The sequence below is a fragment of the Sus scrofa genome, chromosome 17 (assembly GCF_000003025.6).
Source record: "Sus scrofa isolate TJ Tabasco breed Duroc chromosome 17, Sscrofa11.1, whole genome shotgun sequence".
Classification (NCBI taxonomy): Eukaryota; Metazoa; Chordata; class Mammalia; order Artiodactyla; family Suidae; genus Sus; species Sus scrofa.
This window is the reverse complement of record NC_010459.5, coordinates 39,880,794-39,902,004: the sequence shown is the minus strand read 5'-3', so window position 1 is coordinate 39,902,004 and position 21,211 is coordinate 39,880,794. Positions and strand designations below refer to the sequence as shown.

Sequence of the window (21,211 nt, the reverse complement as noted above, 5' to 3'; positions counted from 1 at the left end):
CAGCTGCCTTCAACTCTTTCCTTCCACCCATGCCTGGGTCTCCTAGGAAGTACCTAACGAGTTAAATTGTTCAAATACTTACACAATTTTGATTAGATTCTTTTTTTTTTTTTTTATTTTGGCTACACCCAGGGCACACAAAAGTTCCTGGGCCAGGGATCAGACTGTAGCCACAGCAGTGACAACACTAGGTCCTTAACCCCCTGAGCCATGAAGGAATTCCTGCGATTAGATTCTTTCTCTTAAAAGGTTGGGCCATCAGAGTTTCTGTGTGGCGCAGCAGAAACAAATCCAACTGGGAACCTTGAGGTTGTGGGTTTGGTCCATGACCTCGCTCAGTGGGTTAAGGATCCGGCGTTGCCGTGAGCTGTGGTGTGGGTCACAAACACGGCTTGGATCCTGTGTTGCTGTGGTGTAGGCTGGCAGCTATAGCTCCGATTTGACTCCTAGCCTGGGAACCTCCATATGCCATGGGAGCGGCCCTAGAAAAGGCAAAAAGAACAACAACAAAAAAAGTTTGGGCCGTTACCTCCTCTCGCTCCTAGGCCTGCCCACTCTTGGTCTTCATTTAGCCCCCAGGAGGCTTCCCTTCCTGTCCTTGATCCATCCAGGGAGGGAGGGGAGCTGGCAGAGTGCTGGGGGGCTGCCAGCCTGAGTGCAGGGTTCCCCTGCCTCCCTTGGGCCCAGCCCTAGCTCCACCTGCATTGGGAAGAAGTCTCTGGGTTTAGTGTGGTTGGTGACTGTGGTGACTCTGTCTTGCTGAAAGGAGGGGAAAGGAAACTTACTGAGCACACCCTCTGCACCAGGTCCTGGACTTGTCCCAGTATCATCCCAGATTCACAGAAGGGACTTGAAGCTGCATTTGCTGCTTGGGGTCACACAGCTCGAGCTCGGTTGGTCCGACTTAATCTCTCGTGCTGCCCAGGAATGATCTCCTAGGAACTTTCTGGACCTGTGTCTGCACAGTTCAGCATAGAGCCTGTACCTAATACCCAAGGGAGAAGGAAAGGCTGGGGACCAGCAGGTCAGTTGAAAACCTGACTTGAAGCCAACTGTAATGGAAAAAATAAAAATCATTTAAAAAAAAAGATAAAACCTGACTTGAAGGGGTGCTTTATTTAGTGTGGAGGGAAGCAGCACCACTGCGCTGCCAAGGATTCAGGACCCCATTGTCCGAGCAGGAAGTGGCTGCCAGGAGCCAATCCCTGATGGTGCGCCTGTTTTTTATGAAAGAGCTCCTGGCCCATGAATACTGAATTCCCCTGGAGGCGGTAGCACACAGATAGGGTTATCCCCACACCCATGGCACAGGCCACAGAAAGCTGTTCCATCCTTAAGACGAGATCTTTACTCCTCAGATACAACTGCCTATGAACCCATGGGGTTCACTCCAGGTTCATAATGGGCACCTGTCCTCACCCAGGCAGGGGGAAATGTTCAAAGGCAAGGACAGGTGTTCTTGTTATGGCTCAGCGAGTTGAGAACCCCACTAGTATCCATGAGGATGCGGGTTTGATCCCTGGCCTCGCTCAGTGGGTTTCAAAGGGTCCAGCATTGGCGGCTCAGATCTGGTGATTTGACCCTTAGCCTGGGAACTTATATATGCCGTGGGTGAAGCCCTAAAAAAGACAAAAAACAAAACAAAAAAGGCAAGGACAGAATGTGCTATGTTACCAAATGGGTGGAATGATGCCTTGTCTCTAGTGAGAAGACTGAAACTGAAAGCATGAAACCACCTCCCTGAAACATTTTAATTTGTATAGTGTTTGAAAAATATCAGCATTATCCTGGAATCCTGGGATTTTAAGTTATTCTAAGGATAAGACACCTGTCCAAAGAAGTAATAATCACTTCAACCATTTAGTTCATGTGTGTCAAGTGGCTTCAATGGGTGAGATGCTAAGGAAATGGCTCAGCAGTTAACGAATCTGACTAGCATCCATGAGGATGCAGGTTCGATACCTGGTCTCGCTCAGTGGGTTAAAGATCCAGCGTTGCCATGAGCTGTGGTATAGGTCACAAACATGGCTTGGATCCTGCATTGCTGTACCTGTGAAGTAGGCTGACAGCTGCAGCTCCTATTTGACCCCTAGCCTGGGAACTTCCATATGCTGTAGGTGCGGCCCTAAAAAGAAAAAAAAAAAAAAAAAAACAAGCACTCCAATATGTGAATAATGAAAAATTAGGCGTTCCCACCATGTTGCCATAGGTTAAGAATCCACCTAGAGTGACTCAGGTCGCTGTGGAGACATGGTTTTGATCCCAGGCCTGGCGCAGTGGGTTAAAGGATTTGGCGTTGCCACAGCTGTGGCTCAGATTCAGTTCTTGGCCTGGGAACTCCCATGTGCTATGAATGTGGCCATAAAAAATACTTGGGAAGAACAGCATAATGGGGAGCTGAGAGGGAGAGAGGGGAAGGCTCCCAGGAGCAGCCTCTGGTGAAGAGACACTCGGGGCATGAAAAAGGAAAAGCAGGCCCTGGCCAAGCTCTTCACATGTATTATCTCTCAGACCCGTGTGTCGGTTATGGTTATCCCCACTTTTCAGATGAGGAAATGGAGGCAAAGAGAGGGGAAGTGGTTCGACAACCAATCCCGTAAAGCCTTGCAAGTCATCACTCTGTCAGACAATCTCCCAGGGCATCTTACTTTGCCCTGTGACACCAGTAACAGTGGGCTCGGTGTCACTTAGCTTGTGAGACACCAGCTCCCAACGTGCCCAACTAGCCATGGGTCTGATATGCCTGGAGTGAACTCTGTCCTGTCATTGGCCCCTGCTACCCAGTGGCAGAATGCGATCACAGGACACAAAGTGGTTCTGAGTAGCCTTAGGAACCACCAGCCAGGGCTGGGGGATTCAGGGAAAGCTTCCTGAGGAAGGATGGGATCCAGGCAGGCCCGAAAGGGGAAAAGGGCATTCCAGCCAATGGGAGGGGGCTTCACACACTTGAAAGGCTAAGAAACAAAGAACGGAGCATGGCTGCAGTGTAGAAGAAATAGGATGTAAAGAAAACAGGTTTTCAGGGAGTTCCGTTGTGGCTTAGTGGAAACGAATCTAACTAGAATCCATGAGGACGCAGGTTTGATCCCTGGCCTTGCTCAGTGGGTTAAGGATCTGGTGTTGCCATGAGCTGTGGTGTAGGTTGCAGACGCAGCTCAGATCCCACGTTGCTGTGGCTATAGTGTAGGTTGGCAGCTACAGCTCCGATTAGACCACTAGCCTGGGAATCTCCATATGCCACAGGTGTGGCCCTGAAAAGCAAAACAAAAAAAAAAGAGAGAAAAAGAAAAAAAAACAGGTTTTCCTGTTTGCAGAGAGCCTTAGGGTCTGGTGGAGGGGCGGGAGCCTGGTCCTGATGGGAGGGGTCTCCTTCACTTGTGTCAGCGAGGAGGTCAGCCGCACTGAGCTGGGGAGGAATGGTGTCTGGGTACCAGGCTGGGAGCCACAGCTCTGTCCCCATCACGGCCTCTCTTTCAGATTTCTCTTGGCAATGTGCTTCTGAGTGCTCTGCTGAGGAACCATGGGAAGTCAGCCCAGCAGGGGGAAAACCCTGCCAAGCCCAAGCTTGAGCCCCTCCGTGCCAGACCAGGGTCCTGAGCCTGTGCAAGCAGGTAGGCCGTGGGCCCCGGGGCAGCCAGGTCTTCCTGACCAGCCATGCCAACACAGCCTCGCACCTCATTGAGGACCTGCTGGGTACAGGGCCCTCGCCATGAACCACACAGCCAGGGTGCCTGCTCTTGGGGAGCTTACCTATTGGCGGTGAGAACATGAAAACAGATAAATGAGAAAATGTGAGAGAGGGACAGGAGCTAACCAGGACGGTGTGAGGCTCCCCTGGGCCTCTCCCACAGCTTCCCTTCTCCTAAATCAGTTTATTCAGAGACTGGGTTGCACCTGGACCAACCCGCTCCTGTTGCTCTCCACGCCGCCCTGTCCATACTAGCCGTGTGCAGCTATTTCAGTTTAAACTGAAATTAATTAAATAAAATTAAAAATTCAGCTCCTCAGTCACACCGGCTGTATTTTAAGTTCTCTGTAGCCATATGCATCTAGTAGCTCCCTTATTGGAGAGCAGAGTTATAGAACGGCTCCATCGTCACAGAAAGTTCTAAAGATCTCATCTCACCCTGAGAAATGCTGTGAAATACTTGAAACAAAACAGAGCTATGGTGGGAGATCTTCTGCAGCATAGCAGGTTAAGGATCCAGCGTTGTCACTGTAGCAGCTTGGGTCATTGCTGTGGCATGGGTTTGATCCCTGGCCTGGGAACTTCCACACGCCGCAAGTGTGGCAAAAAAAAAAAAAAAAATAGAACCATGGTGACTGGAAAAAATGAGTTCATACAGTGCACAGGCTAAACTTGTAATTGTGGTTTTCGAAGGTAGTCCTGACTAAAAAAGCCAGTCTTTAAGACGATGAGACAATCAAAATATCCTGCAAATTCTAACACTTTCATGTCAGGGCTGCAGCCCCGGTTTGTTTCTTATTCCCCAGAACAGCCCGTAAATCCTTTCTCCAATCACATTCTGATTTGGGGTTTCGATGATGTATCTGCCAGGGTTCTCCAGAGAAATAGAACCAGTTGTGTGTGTGTGTGTGTGTGTGTGTGCGCATGTGTAAGAGAGAGAATTTATTGTAAGAAATTGGCCGGCACAGTTGTGGGGGTGGCCAGTCTGAAGTCTGCAGGGCCGGCCAGCAGGCTGGAGGCCCAGGGAAGAGTTGAGGCTGCAGAATCCCAGAGTCTGGAGGCAGGGCTCTCTCTTCCTCATAGGACCTCAGGCTTTTTTGTTGTCAGGTCTTCAACTGACTGGATAAAGTCCACTCACACCGTGGCGGGTCATCTGTTTTATTCCAAGTCTACTGATTTGAGTGTTAATCTAATCTAATTAATAGTCGTGACCACATCTAGGCTGGCATTCGACCAGATATCTAGGTACTGTGGCCTGCCACATTGACATGTAAAATTAACCATCACAGATAACAAGATGATTCTAAACCAAGCAGCACTTTTAGGAGGAAGGACATGGCCACACAGGTAAACAGAAGGAGGGGACAAGTTCCTGTTGTGGCTCAGCGGGTTAAGAACCCAACTAGTGTCCATGAGAATGCAGGTTTGATCCCTGGCCTTGCTCAGTGGGTTAAGGATCTGACATTGCCATGAGCTGCAGCACAGGTCACAGATATGGTTCAGATCTGGCATTGCTGTAGCTGTGGTGTAGGCTGGCAACTGCAGCTCCAATTCTACCGCTAGCCTAGGAACTTCCATATGCCGCAGGTGCAGCCTTAGAAAAAATGTAATTTAAAAATTTGAAAAAAACAGAACAAGGGAACTGCAGAGCCACAGTCTGGATATCTGTGTGGATATCCAGGAGTGGCAGGAGTGGTCCCCAGTCTGAAAACTCAACAGTGGCTGGGGCTTCCTTCCCACTTCTCAGCCCCTGCCCCTGAGATCCTCATCTCTCTAATAGCAGCCTCCCCCAGGCCCCACAGTCATGGACACCCTGGGCCCTGTGGGCTCCTGCTGGGGAAGCAGCTGCCTCCTTTTAGCCACTTGACGTGTACCAAGAGCCTGGGGCCCAGCAGGCCCTGCAGGAAGAGACCTGGAAACCACACAGACCTACACCTCATTTCCTCTGAACCTGCCACAGGCTGCAGCCCCAAGCTGCTCTCAGTCGTGCCCAGATGCTGAGGGGTGACCCCCCAACAACAGGTGTCCTGGGGCCCTCCCTGCCTGTGGGAACTGAGGGGAACGGGAGCTCCCCCTCTGCCAGGGTCTCCAGGGCAAGAGAGGTCATCTCAGTACTTCTACTCAGGTCCCAGCAGGAGCATGGATTTGGGCAACTCCTTTGTCCATCAGTCTTGCATGGACTGATGGACAAAATCTGCCAAGGTGCTGCCATGTGCCAGGCCTGTGCCAGGACCAGGGGACACAGCAGTGGACAAGACTGGCACAGTCCCTGTCTTCAGGGACAGTCAAGCCCCAGAGACAGGTGCTAAGCCAATAGTTAAATTATGTTTGTGCTAGATTTTTGGTGACAGTGTTTTAAGGAAGTTGGACCAAGAGTGTGTGCTTGTTCTCCAAAGAAACAGAACCAGTAGGAGGTGTGTGCGTGATTGTGTAAAAGAGAGAATTTATTGAAGGGAAGGGACATTACACTCAGGGAGTGGAGGCTGATGGTGACTTGGACACCAGAGGGGGCCCAGCATGGAGGAGAGCATGTGCAAGTGGTTCCCAGGGTGCAAGGACAGGGCCTCCAGGAGGCGGAGGGGCCCTTCTGGCCATCTAGGTCCATTCTTGTTGGAGGACGCCCTCTCCAGACTCGTTTGCACCATGTATTCAGGCCCCAGACGTTTCCCAGCCCCTGGGGATGGCCGGGCCCTGTGCTCTGAGGAGTTCCAGATGGCGTCACCACAGGGCTCTCCGCATGTGTCTGCGAGGACATGTAGGAACCGGTTCCTTCCCAGAATGACAGTCTCCTTCTGTCCACATCCCACTCAAGCAGAGGCCCCCAGCCCTGGATCTGCCCCACCATCCCCTGGGCCCTTGTCTGTCTGTCTGCTCTCCCTCCCTCCCCCCCTTCCGGGGGCCCCAGCTCTGTCTAGAGGGCCTCACAGGGGCCTATTGGCTTTGAGGAGCATCTCTGAGACATGTAAACCTTTCTTGCTGACCGCGACTGCTTCTCATAGCTTAATGCAGAGACCCCACTGAGATGGGATAAGGAGGAAGGGAAGGTAGGGCTCTCAGCAGCCCTCAGAGGGCAGGTTTTTCAGGACAAGGAGGACTGGACAGGCATCAGGAGGTCCAGTTAGACGGCGTGGGCTGATCCCCAGGTGGGGGGAAGGGATAAGTATCCTGTGCCGAGGGAGCTGCTTGCTGTCTGCTTGCCAGCCTCAGAACTAGGCCTCATGACCCCCCTGTTCTCAGCATCAGTCCTGGGGTGATGGTGCAGAGGTGGGGAGTGGGGTGGCTTGGTGGCCTCTGTTATTGTGACTCCCTGTCTTAACATCAGCCTGCCAGGGTATCTGGGCCCTTTCGGAGGTGTGCTGCTGTCCAGCCCTCTGCCCCTACCCTGGGCCCGTGAGTGGCCACGCTGGTCCCCTCCTCAACGGTGCCCCATAGGAGGAGAGGGACAGATGGTGTGGTGTAGGCAATGGGTCCTCTCTTCCTGGCAGAGTGCCTGGCTAAGCCTCAGTTGCCTTGCTGTGCAGTGAGCTGAATAGAGATGAGGCACCCACAACCCAGTCAAGGGCCTGACACACAGTAGGTGCAAGGGAAGAGGTGGCAGGTCTGTGACCAGGACACTTGATTGGGCCACACACTCCTGCTGGGTGTCTGCTCTGGACCAGGCCTGTCACAGGGGGCCCTGGGGCTGTGCCTCTTCTTAGGGGGCAGCGCAGACTGCTCCAGACAAAGGCCACAGGAGAACCACTCTGGCCACGTGCACGGCACCCCAGAGTTGCAGAGGCTGGCTGTGTGGGCAACTTCCTGGGCCCCACTGGGAGTCCTTCTCCTCCATTGTCTACCTCCCAGCCTCTCTGCTGCCTGTCTCATCAGTGCCTTTCAGATTTTGAGCTCAGACATCCAGGCCCATACCTACTTAGAGCTGTTGGTTTGGAGTTTGCTAAACAGCAGAATTTCTTCATCAACATCTCCTGTGAAGGAGTTCCTATCGTGGAACAGCAGAAATGAACCTGACTACTACCCATGAAGATGCAGGTTCCATCCTCTGGCCTGAGTCCATCAGTGGGTTTTGAGGATCCAGTGTTGCACTGAGCTGTGGTGTAGGCTGCAGATGCGGCTTGGATCTGGCGTGGCTGTGGCGTAGGCTGTGGCGTAGGCTGGCAGCTGTAGCTCCAATTTGACCCCTAGCCTGGGAATGTCCATACGCCACAGGTGTAGCCCTAAAAAGACAAAAAAAAAAAAAAAAAAAAAAAAAAATCTCCTGTGAAGATCTGTATATAAAACGGAATTGTAGCCAGGAGCCCCCTCCTCTTGCCACACCAATCCTTTCCCTGGGGAACCCCAAGAGATGTCTGGGTACATCTCCGCAGAGCCCTGGGGAAAAGCGTCAGATTCCCCATCCCAGAACCCAGCAGACATGCCGCCCGAGGGTGACTGTGGTGGGTGCCCAGACTTCTTTGGAACTCATGTCCCCCAGAGGGTGACCATCTCTGTCCCTCCAACCAGAAAGGAGCAAGCCCTCAGCGGTGGCCTTGGGCAGTTTCCCGGTAGGCGAGCAGGAGGAGCTGTCACTGAGGCTGGGGGAGCCATTGACCATCGTCTCTGAGTAAGTTTCTCCAAGGGCCCCTGGTTAGGGCAGTGCTCTGTTCCCTCCCCCGAGAGCTGAGGATGCATTCATGGGAGGAGGGGCCCCTTCTGGGAGAAAGGAGCGTGGCCTTTGGTGCTGAGCTTATATAGGGCCCTGATGGGGGAGTTTTAGGCAGCCTGACACACGGGCAGGGAGAAGCCGTGGGTGGGCAGAGACTTGCGGAGGGTGGGGGAGGGTTAAGTTGTGCCATCCACAGCCCAGGAGGTACCTGGACTGGCTGGTGCAAGGAACCTTGGGAAACTCAGGTGAGGTAGGTGGCACAGGACCCAGCCTGGAGGGTCCTTGTGTAATCCAAATATGAGTTCCCAGGGCTTTGGCCCTTCTGAGAGGGCGCTCCCCTCACCTTTCTCTCTCCAGGGATGGAGACTGGTGGACAGTGCTGTCAGAAGTCTCAGGCCGAGAGTACAGCATCCCCAGCACCCATGTGGCCAAAGTCTCCCATGGGTGAGTTCACGCCCCAGGTCCTACCTCGGGGAGCTGCCTACTGTCTTCTCGCACAAGCAAAGTCCTTTACGCCCAGTCCTGTGCTGAGCAGAGTGGGGTCAGGGGGAGTCGGGCCCAGACCCTGCCTTCAGGAAGAGCTGATGGCTAACTCTGTCAGGTCAGCCTGGGCAACTTGGGGGCCCAGAGGAGGGGGCTCGGGGAGGACTCATGGAGATGTGGCACCGGGGCTTCGGAGAGTGGCTGGGAATCTGGTGGTGGAGGATGCTGAAGGGGACTTGCAGGAGGTGGGAGCCACCTCTATGGGCTGTCCTTCCAAGAGGCACCTCCGCAGGAGGGCTGGACGCAGGGGTGCAGCCTCTCTTACAAGGTGGGAGCCATCTCTTACCAAGAGTAAGTGACAAACTGACTCCAGAGCAAATTCTACAGAGAGAGCAAGGCAGTGAACAACATGGAGCCGGGAACATGTCACTGTGTGTGCTGTGACAGCCAGTCTTCCATTCTGAGGAAAAGCACGGCTCCCACACTGGATGGCCTCCCTTTTCTGGGGCTCACGTATGCCTGGCTCTGATGAAGGTAACACAGGATCCTGAGCTCGTAAAATCAGCTCGCACAGAGGCCGTGTGAAGCCCACCTCGCAGTATGTTTCCTGACAGCCTGGGCCTGCTGGGCAGAACTTTGCATCCACAGCGTGGCTCTGAAGTTTAAATTGAGGGAACACTGCCTCCAAGAGTCCCTTCCTCTTGCCACGGCTTCATTTATTGCCTCAGTTTTCATTAGCCGTATGAATGGTGTGTTTTATTTCTTGTAAAACGAGGCTAAGCCTGCTGCTGGCACCAAGAGAATCACAGCTTCTCTACTTTATTTACTTGGAATCAACTCAGCCCTGACTCTGACTTTGACCTTGGAATTTCACAAAATGACAGAGAGGCAGCCATTTCCATCAAATTAGCTTCTGGAGACTTTGCCTGGGACCCCAGGGCATGGCTCTGGGGACAGTAGGAGGCTGAGTGGCTAGTAAGCCAAAAAAATTCCTGCAAAGCTCCCTTGAACTTTCCGTTGCAGTGAAGTCCTTCATGGACATATATAAGTGAGGGATTAGTGAAGAGGGGAAGGAAAATGTGGGCTCAGAGTTATCAACAAGCCCAGCATTCAAAGAGGCTTGTATGGCCATCGATGGGCTGCATGGTTTTTTCCAAAATTTTAGGTTGTCTTAAACAGTCTAGTTCTAAGCTTTCCACCTACAAATGAGCTCCAGTTGGAGTTAGATTTCAGTGATAATGAGTAAATATTTACCTGTATACCTTTGGGCTACAAAGTTAAACTTTAAACTCTTCAAATAAAGTATATACTAAAATTAAAAAAAAAAAAAAAAAACAGGGGCAGAGTTCCTGTGGTGGCTCAGCAGGTTAAGAATCCCAGCTAGTATCCATGAGGACTCAGGTTTGATCCCTGGCCTCGCTCAGTGGGTTAAGAATCTGCCATGAGCATGGGTCGCAGAGGCGGCTTGGATCTGGTGTTGCTGCAGTTGTAGTGTAGGCTGGCAACTGCAGCTCCTATTCGACCTTTAGCCTGGGAACCCATATGCTGCAGGCACGGCCATAAGAAGAAGAAAAAAAAAAAATAGGGGCAAATCTTGGAGAAGTGAGGGCCTGAAAAGGTGAGTGGATAGTATATGGGTGCTGGGGGAACTTGGCAGTGAGAGGAGAGAGACGAGGATCACCCAATCTGCTCTCAGGCCCTGGCCACTTGGGAATGGGGCCTCCATTCAGAAAGGCTGGGCTGACCCCCTGAGATTGTCCTCTGAGGCCCCTGGAGCAGGACCAGGACAAAGCTGGCGGGCCTGAGAGACCCTGCAGCCAGCTCTTCCTGGGACAGTTGGAACTTTGAGGCCCAAAGAAGGGAGAGAGTTTCCAGCAGAGTCTTGGCCCACCCACCCCCAGGCTGACATGGTGGCTCTCTTGGCTCCTCCCGCAGGTGGCTGTATGAGGGCCTGAGCCGGGATAAAGCAGAGGAACTGCTGCTGCTGCCTGGAAACCCTGGAGGGGCCTTCCTCATCCGGGAGAGCCAGACCAGGAGAGGTGGGTAAGCTAGGCCCACCCTGGGCTCTGCCCCTTAATGACAAGAACCAGGTGTGATGTGACTTGGGGGTAGAGGTAGGAGGCCCAGTGTGAAGGGCTGGGACCTGGCCTTGGAGTTGGGCGGTCTGGCTGACAGATGGACCACATGTTTTTGCCATGGGAGCCCATCAACAATGGGGCCACAACCTACATTTCAAGTGGAAGGATCCAGGCTCAGCCAACACTTTGGCCACCGGGACTTGTAATACAGTAAAGTCACAGGATTTCCCTGCCCCAATCAGCCATGATCTCTCCTTCCCAAGACACAACATAATCCTGATCTCTTGGCAAAATGTTGACAAGAGGACAAGGTTTCTGTGCTTTGGGTCACTGGCCAGTCAGATCCAGAAAGCCCATTAGAAGTCACCTCATGGGAGTTCCCGTCATGGCTAAGTGGTTAACGAACCCGACTAGTATCCATGAGGACTCAGATTCGATTCCTGGCCTCGCTCAGTGGGTTAAGGATCCAGCATTGCTGTGAGCCGTGGTGTAGGTCGAAGACGTGGCTCAGATCCCCTATTGCTGTGGCTGTGGTGTAGGCTGGCCGCTGTAGCTCTGATTAGATCTGAGGACCTCCATATGCTGCGGTTGTGGCGCTAAAAACAAATAAGAAGTCACCTCATGATCTTCCTCTCTCTGCTGTGCAGATGGGGAAACAGGCCCACAGAGGGATAGGGACATGTCACTTTGCAGGTTCATTGGGGGCGTCTCCCTCCCCAGGTGTAGGGCCTTTGCAAACAAAACACAGTGTTGAATCTGTCTCTGATGCCTCTGCCCTTACAGCAGGACAGAGAAGGACACTGCAGGAGTGGCAGTGTTGACGTTTATCTTAGGCCCTTTCAATGCATTCAAACGATCCATTGGGGATTGTACGTCTAATGTCCCCATTTTACAGACAAGGAAACAGACTTTTAGAGAAAAGAGTTGCCTGAAAGAGACCCTAATAAGTGCAGAGCTAGGATTCAAGCCTAGCTGAGGTTCATCTCACTTCAGAGACTCAAGAGCGGCCCACACATGACACTCACGTAGAATTGCAAGCGCAGTGATGGACTAGGGAGGAGGCATTCAGGACTAAGGACGGGCCTCCTGTGCTTGCCCCAAATTGGATGGGTTGTCAGGGCCTTTGCTCTCTACTCAGTCTGCCTTCCTCAGGCCCCCTCCAGCACTTCTCTGCCTCTCCTTCCTCCAGGAGGCCCCTGGGTTGATCTCTCCCCAGCCTCTCCTGCTATCTGCCAGGCAGCGTCAGCACTCAGCATTGCACCCTCACACACACCTGGAGGCTCACCAGGGTTGGTGGGGGGGTGGCTGTAGTGTGGCAGCTGCAAACAGGAAACCATAGCGGTGTTACTGGGGGCAGGGCCGCTGCAGACCAGCCCGGTGAGCTTGAGAAGCCACAGGAAGTGCTCCGTGCTCACTGCCCGACTCCCACCCCTTCTCTGGCCTGGCTCAACCCAAGAGTATAGTGACCAGAACTTATTGCCACTCTGCCACCTTTCCTAAGAAGGCGCATAAACAAGAGGAACTGGCAGAGAAATAAAGGAGAAAGCAGGTAAGAATCCATTAGATCTTTGTTCCCCTTCTAGCTTTGAGACATAATTGATATACAGCACTGTATAAGTTTAAGGTGTAAAGAATCTATAGGATCTTTAAGGCTCCACAAAATTACCAGGATTAAGGTTAGATTTGACTCTGAGGTTCCCCGTAGCAACACCAAACAGGGATAGATCAGAATGCAGCTCGCATTATCAAAAAAGGAAGAAATTTGCCAATTCTGCAGGAAAGGCAATTTCTAATCTCTCATCTGGGGCTTCCTTTTGGGCAATATTTGTCAAGCTGCAGGTAGTGACCCATTTGTAGGCCAAGAAGTCAGTTTCACTCAGTGGTTATAGACCAGTGGGTCTCCAATCCATGTGGGGATCAGAATCACCTGGAGGGAGTTCTCTTGTGGCTCAGTGGGTTAAGGATCTGGTGTTGTCACTGCTGTGGCTCTAATTATAACTGTGGCACGAGTTTAAACTTCTACATGCCATGGGTGCAGCCAAAAAAAAAAAAAAAAAGAAACACCTGGAGGGTTTGTTAAAAAGCTGGTCTGGTCCAGCCAGTTCTGATTTGGTAAATCTGGGGCCTAAGAATTTGCCTTTTCAACAAGTTTGCAGGTGGTGCTTGCTGTTGCTAGTCTGGGAAACACACTTTAGGAACTGCTGATCTCAACCTTGGCTAGGTGCTGGAATCATCTGGGGGGGATTTAGAAATTATTGATGCCTATACCTTACCCCACAGAGTTTCTCTCTCTCTCTTTTTTTTTGTCTTTTTAGGGCCGCCCCCACGGCATATGGAGGTTCCCAGGCTAGAGGTCTAATTAGAGCTGTTGCTGCCACCCTACACCAGAGCCACAGCAACGCCAGATCCAAGCTGCGTCTGGGACCTACACCATAGCTCACGGCAATGCCGGATCCTTAACCCACTGAGCAAGGCCAGGGATCAAACCCACAACCTCATGGTTCCTAGTTGGATTCGTTTCTGCTGTGCCACGACTGGGAACTGCTTAAGATTCTTTCAAAAAAAAATTATTGGGGATAAAGTTGATTTACGACGTTATATTAGCTTCAGATTTACAGCAAAGTAAATCAGTTATACACATATCCATTCTTTTTTCCCATATAGGTTATTACAGAACATGAGTTGACCTCCCTGTGCTGTACAGTAGGTTCCTGTGAGCCGTCCACCCTATATGTAGTCAGAGTTTCTGACCTAACTGGTCAGGAGTTCGCCTGGGCCTTGGAAGCTATAAAATTCCCCCAGATGGTTCTGATGTGCAGCCAAGGTTGAATCCCATTGATTTAGCAGATCTGGACCAGTGAGAATTTAAAGTGAAATACAGCTGAAAACATTAAGGTGTGTCACTGAGGTTGGGGAAAATATGGCCTCATCAAAATTTTGTTTTAGATAATTTTAAGTGTTCTGGGTCACAGTGTAAAGTTTCATACTGTGGTTTGTGGTCAAAAAAAGTTGTTTGACACCAAAGCTGTAGGGGCCTGAGTGACGCTGTAGAATGGTGGTTCTGACTTGCATGTACAGGAATTGTCAGAGGAACATCTTGACATGGGCCCCACCGCAGACCTGCCAAATCAGACTGTTGCACACAGAGGTTGCTTCCTTCACAAGTGTTTCGGGTGGTTTTCATGTTCTTTTAAGTTTGAAACTATAGTTCCAATTTAGGGAACCTAAAATTAAGTAATGAGAGACAGTGTTATGTTTCCATATAGAGCAGTAATTAACTGTTGACCAAGTGGGTGAGTGATTGAGAGCAAGATTAGCTTTTCATTGGCCCAGGATCCAGTTGTAGCTCTGGGAAGGGAATTCTGCAGGGGCTTTGAGCCTGGATGTAGAGCAAGGAGGAAGGCTTGGGGCTATGGAGCTCCCAGGAACACTACTCAGAGTCTGGAGGGGGCAGAGAAAGGCCCTCTATCCTCCCCAGCATCCCTCTGGCAAACCTGGTTGTGTTCCAGGCCTGGGGGGAGCCATGGCAGGGCCCAAGTCAGGCCAGAAACCTTGGTCTGTGAAGGGGCATGAAGAGTTTGTGGAGGTCCCAGGACTGCTCCAGAGCTTAGTACCAGGCCCTAATAGCCTCACCCTCTTGCCTTCCTGCTGTCCTACTATGTATCTATTCTGTGTTGGGCATCATAAGAGATATTGATGAGCAGGGCATGCTTCCTGCTCCATGGGGCTCACCTCTGTCCATTCTGTCAGCTGAGAAACACATATTGAGCATCTCCTCTGGGTCAGGCCTGCTAGGTTGTGGTTCCTACTCTCAGGCTTCAGACAGTCCGAGGTCCAAGGTGCAGCATCCTCGAGGCTATCAGCTTCTTGGAGGTCTCAGTAGAAGAAGGTCAGGAGGGTCCTGCTAGATCTACCTCCCACGCAGAGCTTTCTACCTGATCCCTCACAGCGCTGTGGAGCCCTCTTCTCCTAGCAGCAGCATCAGAACACCTGGGAAAACACGGTTCCTGACACCACAGCTCACTGCAGGCCAGGATGTGACTTTGGCTAAGCCTGCTGGAGTTTTCTGGAATCTGGGACGTTGTACCTTCCTTGCCTTTTTCTCAATGGGTCTCCCTCCAGGCCCTGCACCCAGCCACAGCTCTCACCATTCCTTCCCACAGCCTGCCTTCTGGCCCACCACCCGCCAGAATATGAACAAACACACCTTGTTCTTTCTACCACTGCATCCTTGTACACAAGCCTCCCCCGGCCCGGGAAGCCGTCTCCTCCATTCCTCCACTTGGCCAACACACAGTGATCTTTCACAACTCATTGTAATGTCATTTCTCCAAGTTATTTTGTCACTCTGCTCTCAACTCCCATAGCACCCTGAAAAGACCACTTCTGTAGCTGCAATAAACTTATTTCTTAGAACAAAGTCAGGGTATGTGGCCCAAGAGCATGGGAACTAAATACCTGAGAGGAGGACCATCAAGGGAATTTCTGGCTGGTGGGGGGGGCAGTGGAACTGTGCTTCTTTCTCGAGTATGAAGATCTGATCACCTGTGTCTTGGGCTGGTGAAGTGCCGGTTTGTATAAGTGCTCGGCAGATGTGGATACACGAATGAGTGAAGGTATGTCAAGGGGAAGAGAGCAGATGAAGAGCTGGGGTAGGTAGACTGCCCTCAGCACTATCTGTGCTCATGGTGGTAGGTGTGCAAATGGCGGCAAGGACTTCTCCAGTGTTTATCACAGAGATTGAATTAACGACAATCCATTCAACAAATAAATATTGCATGGAGACTGTGCGCCAGCCACTATTCTAATTGCTGGGGATTCAACAATATAAAAAGCAAAATCAGGAGTTCCCATCGTGGCTCAGCAGTTAACGAACCTGACTGATATCCATGAGGATGTGAGTTCAATCCCTGGCCTCGCTCAGTGAATTAAGGATCTGGCATTGCTGTGAGCTGTGGTGTAGGTTGCAGACATGGCTCAGGTCCTGTGTTGCTGTAGCTGTGGCGTAGGTCAGTGGCTACAGCTCTGATTCGATCCCTAGCCTGGGAATCTCCACATGCCGCAAGTGCAGCCCTAAAAAAGACTAAATAAATAAAAAGCAAAATCTCTGCCCACAAAGTAGTTGGTAGTGTGGATAGTGAACAAATAGTAATTAAGCATCTGATCCTGGCATGTGCCACAAAGAAATAATAGCCTTAAAAGGAACAGAGTAAACAGGAGCCTCCTCAGCAGGAGGCAGGTGTGCCTGGAATAGATGCAGGGTCACCAGAAGTCAGGTCATGCAAGGCCTTTCCAAGATGAGGGCTGCAGATTTATTATTATTTTGTCTTTTTAGGGCCACACCCACAGCATATGGAAGTTCCCAGGTTAGGGATTGAATCAGAGCTGCAGCTCCCAGCCTATATCACGGCGACAGCAATGCCAGATCCTTAACCCACTGAGCAGGGCCAGGAATCCAACCTGTGTCCTCATGGATAGTAGTCAGATTTGTTATCACTGAGCCACAATGGGAACTCCTAGATTTATTTAAAATGTGACAGGGAGGGTTCTGATTGACATTACCTACTCCCTCTACTGTGCAAAGAGGGGATTTGGCAGGGATAAGACAGAACTGGGAAGCCACATGGAAAGTTGCTGCAGGGTAAGAAGTGGTTGGTTTCTGGATATGTTCTGAATGTAGCCAGTATGGTTTTCTTTGGGGCTGGATGGGAGGTGAGAGAGAATGGAAGCAGTCAGGGATGATGCTGGGGTTAGGGGCTTAGTAACGGATGAATTGTGCTGCTATCTCCTGAGATGGTAAGATGGTGGGCAGATAATGTTAGAACCAATCCTCGTGAGGCTCACAGTTGGTTATGTGACTGGGGGCAGGGGGAGGGTAGTATTGAGGTACAGATGATGGGGGAATAGGACCTTTGGTGCTGGCACTCATGTCTGGGCAAAGCCTCAAGCTAGGGCATCTCCCAGGCAGAGAAAGTGCTCTGCAGAGCTGATTGAGCAGAACTGAGTTGTAAAAGGAAGGCTGGTTGTTACTCAGGTGGAAGAGCATTCCATATAAAAAGAAGAACATAAGCAAAGGACCAGAGAACTGATAAGGAGTATTGGATGCTTGCTACCTGCCAGACACCATTAAATGCTTTACCTCCTTCACCACCTGCATCCTTGTGGCAGTCTATTGAGTCTGGGACAATTATTATCCCACTTTATTGATGGAGAAACAGTTCTGAGAGGTCAAATAATGTGTCTTGGAGACATAGCTAGGGTTAGAGTATGCAGGGGTGTTACAGTATGTGATTCTGTGTGGAATGTGAACCCAGGGAGTCTAAGTTTAAAAGATGTCCTGGATTTGTTGTACAGCAGAAATTATCACAATATTGTAAACCAACTATACTTCAATCAAACTTTTTTAAATGGAAAAATAAATAAAGATGTCTAGGAACTGGGAGACAGCAGTAGATATTTGGGACTGACTGAAGCATGTAGTGAGAAGAAACAGCAATACACCAGGCACATAGGCCAGTCATAGATGGCCTTGGTAGTTGACCTGTCTCCACAATCAGGTAAACAACCACACATAGGGTTGACAGTTTGCTTATTATCTGAGTCTACAGTCAGATCCATGGTGTAGCTATGAGGACTCTTCCTGGTTCTAGTATCTGTGACAGTGGCCAGGATGGGGTGGCTAGAGAACCATGCAGAGGATAGAGGGACTTGGTCATTTGGTTTAGCTGACTGGTTGGCCTTAGGGTCTATTTTCAGAGTCACAGCACAGCTCCAGAAGAGATTCTTCTTAAAGGTACAGAAGTGAAGAGGTCTCCAGAGTCAGGCAGACAATAGGAAAAGGAAGCAGGGACCCTACTTCATACTTCTCAAAGTATATTTACTTTGTATCCTGTAGCTTTGCTAAATTCACTTATTAATTCTAGTAGCTTTTAGGAACCATGGGGTTGCGGGTTCGGTCCCTGACTTTGCTCAGTGGGTTAGGGATCCAGCGTTGCCGTGAGCTATGGTGTAGGTCGCAGACTCCGCTCGGATCCTGTGTTGCTGTTGCTCTGGCATAGGCCGGCATCTATAGCTCTGATTAGACCCCTAGCCTGGGAACCTCCATATGCCACAGGAGCGGCCCAAGAAATGGCAAAAAAAAAAAGACAAAAAAAAAATCTAGTTGCTTTTTTTTGTAGATTCCTTATAATTTTCTATATATATGATCACATTGTCTATAAATACAGTTTAACTATTTTCCAATTCATATAACTTTAACTTTTTTTTTTCTTGCCATATTGCACTGGCTAGGACCTCTGGTATAACAAGTGAAGTGGTAAAAATGTTCTTGCTTTGTCCTTAGAAGGAAAAATTCAGTCTTTGCCATTATGATGTTCCTTATAGATTTTTTCACAGATGCTACTCTGTGTTGAGATAAGAGGAAGTACCCTTCTGTGGTAGACAGAATAGCTCCCCAACAGTATCCAGGTCCTAATCCTGAAATCTGTGACTATCAATTACCTTACATTGCAAAACAGTTTGTGGATGTGATTAAGTGTTTTGAGATAGGGAGATTATTGTGGATTATCCAGATAAGCCCAGTGAAATCACAAGGGTCTTTACAAGATGGAGGCAAGAGCATAAGAGTTTGAGAGAGACTGAAAGATGCTATGCTGCTGGCTTTGAAGATGAAGAAAGGGGCCATGAGCTAAGGAATGGAGGTGGCTTCTAGAAACTGAAAAGGCACAGTTCCCTTGTAGCACAGCTGGTTAAGTATCCAGCATCATCACTGAAGCAGCTCAAGATGCTGCTATGGCGCAGGTTTGATCCCTGGCCCAGGAACTTCCATGTGGAAGGAAGGAAGAAGGGAGGGATGGGGGAAGAAAGGAAGGAGAAAGGCAAAGAAATGGATTCTTCTCTAGAGCCTGAAGATACCTTGATTTTAGTTTGGTGAAACCTATTTCAGATTTAAGACCTCCAGAATTCTAAGATAACACATTTGTTTCTTGTTTTTTCTGTCTTTGGGCTGCACCCACAGCATATGGAAGTTGCCAGGCTAGGGGTCTAATTGGAGCCACAGCCACACTGTGGTGTTTATTCATTTTTGTTTGTTTTTTTGCCTTTTTAGGGCTACACCCGCGGCATATGGAGGTTCCCAGGCAGGGGTCAAATCAGAGCTGTAGCCGCCGGCCTACGCCAGAGCCACAGCAACGCAGGATGTGAGCTGCGTCTGCGACCTACATCACAGCTCATGGCAAGCAATGCTGGATTCTTAACCCACTGAGTGAGGTCAGGGATTGACCCCACATCCTCATGGATACTAGTCAGGTACATTACTGCCGAGCCACAATAGGAACTCCAAACCGTACATTTTAAACAAGTGCATTTTATTTTATACAAACTATACCTAAGTAAAATTGATTTTAGAAGTTCCAGCTGTGGTTTTCCCATCATGGTGCAGTGGTTAATGAATCTGACAAGGAACCATGAGGTTGCGGGTTCAATCCCTGGCCTTGCTCAGTGGGTTAAGGATCTGGCGTTGCCGTGAGCCGTGGTGTGGGTCGCAAACGCAGCTCGGATCCCAAGTTGCTGTGGCTGTGGTGTAGGCTGGCAGCTGCAGCTCCGATTCGACCCCTAGCCTAGGAACCTCCATATACCGCAGGAGCGGCCCTAGAAAAAGCAAAAAGACAAAAAAAAAAAAAAGAAAAAAAAAGAAAGAAGAAAGAAAAGAAAAAGAAAAAACAGAAGTTCCTACTGTGGTGCATCAAGATCGGTGGGGTCTCTGCAATGCCAGGACACAGATTCAATCCCTGGCCAGGCACAGGAGGCTAAAGGATCTAGAGTTTCCATAGTGGTGGCATAGGTTGCAACTGTGGCTTGGACCTGGTCCCTGGCCCAGGAACTCCATATGGTGCAGGGCAGCCAAAAAAGAAAATAAAAAAACGATTTTAAAAATTAAAGACAAAACTGGAAAAATCTTGTCACATGCATCAGTGTATATAATATACCTGTATAGGTTAAACAGTAATAATAAAACCAACATTTATATGGCCACTTACCAGCTTAAGAAATTGTACAACAGTCCCTTTGAAGCCCCTTGCATGCTTCACTGTGTTAATCAGTTACTTTTCAAAAGATACATGCATTCCTATGCAATATAGTCTTGGCTGCCTTTGAACTTTATTTAAACAGAATCATGCTGAACATATGCTTCTGTGACTCGCTGTTTCTGCTCATTACTTTAAACATCTAACTATGCTTGAATGTGTAGTGGTTATTAACTTTTACTGCTGTATAGATTCTAGAATCTACCATTCTCTTGAGTGTACATGGGCTGTTTGCAGTTTGGGGCTTTTCTGAACAATGCTATGAGTATTTTTGTTTGTGTATTTGTAAAGTATCATGTAATAGAACTGCTAGGTTGAGGTATGGGCACAGTCAACTCAACTAGTTAAGGCCAACTGTTTCCAAAGCGGCTTGTACTAATTTACCTTTCCACCAGCAGGGCAAGAGCTCCTCTTTCTCCACTTCCTTGCTGACATCTACTGATACATTTTCACATTCTAACACTTCTGCCCACTTGAGTCTTTGTAGTAACAGCTAACACTTAATGTTCACTTCAACTGTGGCAGGCCCTGTTCTGAGCGCCATGTGCAGTCTCATTTCCTCCTCACAAGATCCCTATGATGAATGTGTTGTCATTTATGTCCCCTTCCCTTCTGTCTGGGCCCTGTGGCCAGTTCATGTCTTCCTTCTCCCATCCTCGGCTGGGCTGGGTCCCAGCAGGGCTTTATCTCACCCTGGACCCCTTCTTCCTCAGGCTGTTACTCCCTGTCGGTCCGCCTCAGCCGCCCTGCATCCTGGGACCGGATCAGACACTACAGAATCCATCGCCTTGACAACGGCTGGCTGTACATCTCACCACGCCTCACCTTCCCCTCACTCCAGGCCCTGGTGGACCATTACTCCGGTATGGCCATTCCCTGCCTCCATGAGTAGACTGGGATGTGGGGCCTGGGGGTAGCGCATCACGCCCTTGGACACTTCACCTGCTGGAGAATATCCAGACAGAAGAGGAACCTCCCCTTTCTTCATGCCAGTCCCCGTGCCAAGAAATGCAGCCCAGGGGGCCCCAGGTTCATCTCATGCCAACACAGCCACACAGATGTCCCATGTGAATGCAGGCCAGTACCTCACCCACCACTGCAAGTCCCCAGTGGCTGGCCCAATTCTCTCCATAGGAGCTAGGCCCAGAGCTGTTGCCGTCGTAGCATTCAGTTGACTCTTAGCATTTTCTGGTGCCTGTCCTCTAACAGGCACTGGAGGATGCAGCCGCTATGA

General features: G+C 50.1%; 1 protein-coding gene across 9 annotated transcripts in view; it reads left to right on the top strand.

The window, feature by feature from the left end:
- SLA2 (Src like adaptor 2) overlaps nucleotides 1–21,211 on the top strand; it is a 29,214-nt gene that overhangs the window by 2,834 nt on the left and 5,169 nt on the right. For 5 of the 9 annotated variants that reach the window (XM_021077894.1, XM_021077895.1, XM_021077889.1 and 2 more), the window contains exons 2-6: nucleotides 3,478–3,611; nucleotides 8,189–8,288; nucleotides 8,688–8,774; nucleotides 10,749–10,852; nucleotides 20,691–20,840. In XM_021077894.1, coding sequence (XP_020933553.1) covers nucleotides 3,521–3,611; nucleotides 8,189–8,288; nucleotides 8,688–8,774; nucleotides 10,749–10,852; nucleotides 20,691–20,840 — 532 coding nt within the window. In that variant the 5' untranslated portion in view covers nucleotides 3,478–3,520. Of the gene's footprint in view, nucleotides 1–806; nucleotides 1,025–3,477; nucleotides 3,612–8,188; nucleotides 8,289–8,687; nucleotides 8,775–10,748; nucleotides 10,853–20,690; nucleotides 20,841–21,211 lie in introns of all 9 variants that reach the window. The other 4 variants (XM_021077896.1, XM_021077891.1, XM_021077892.1 and 1 more) reach the window with 2 other exon arrangements.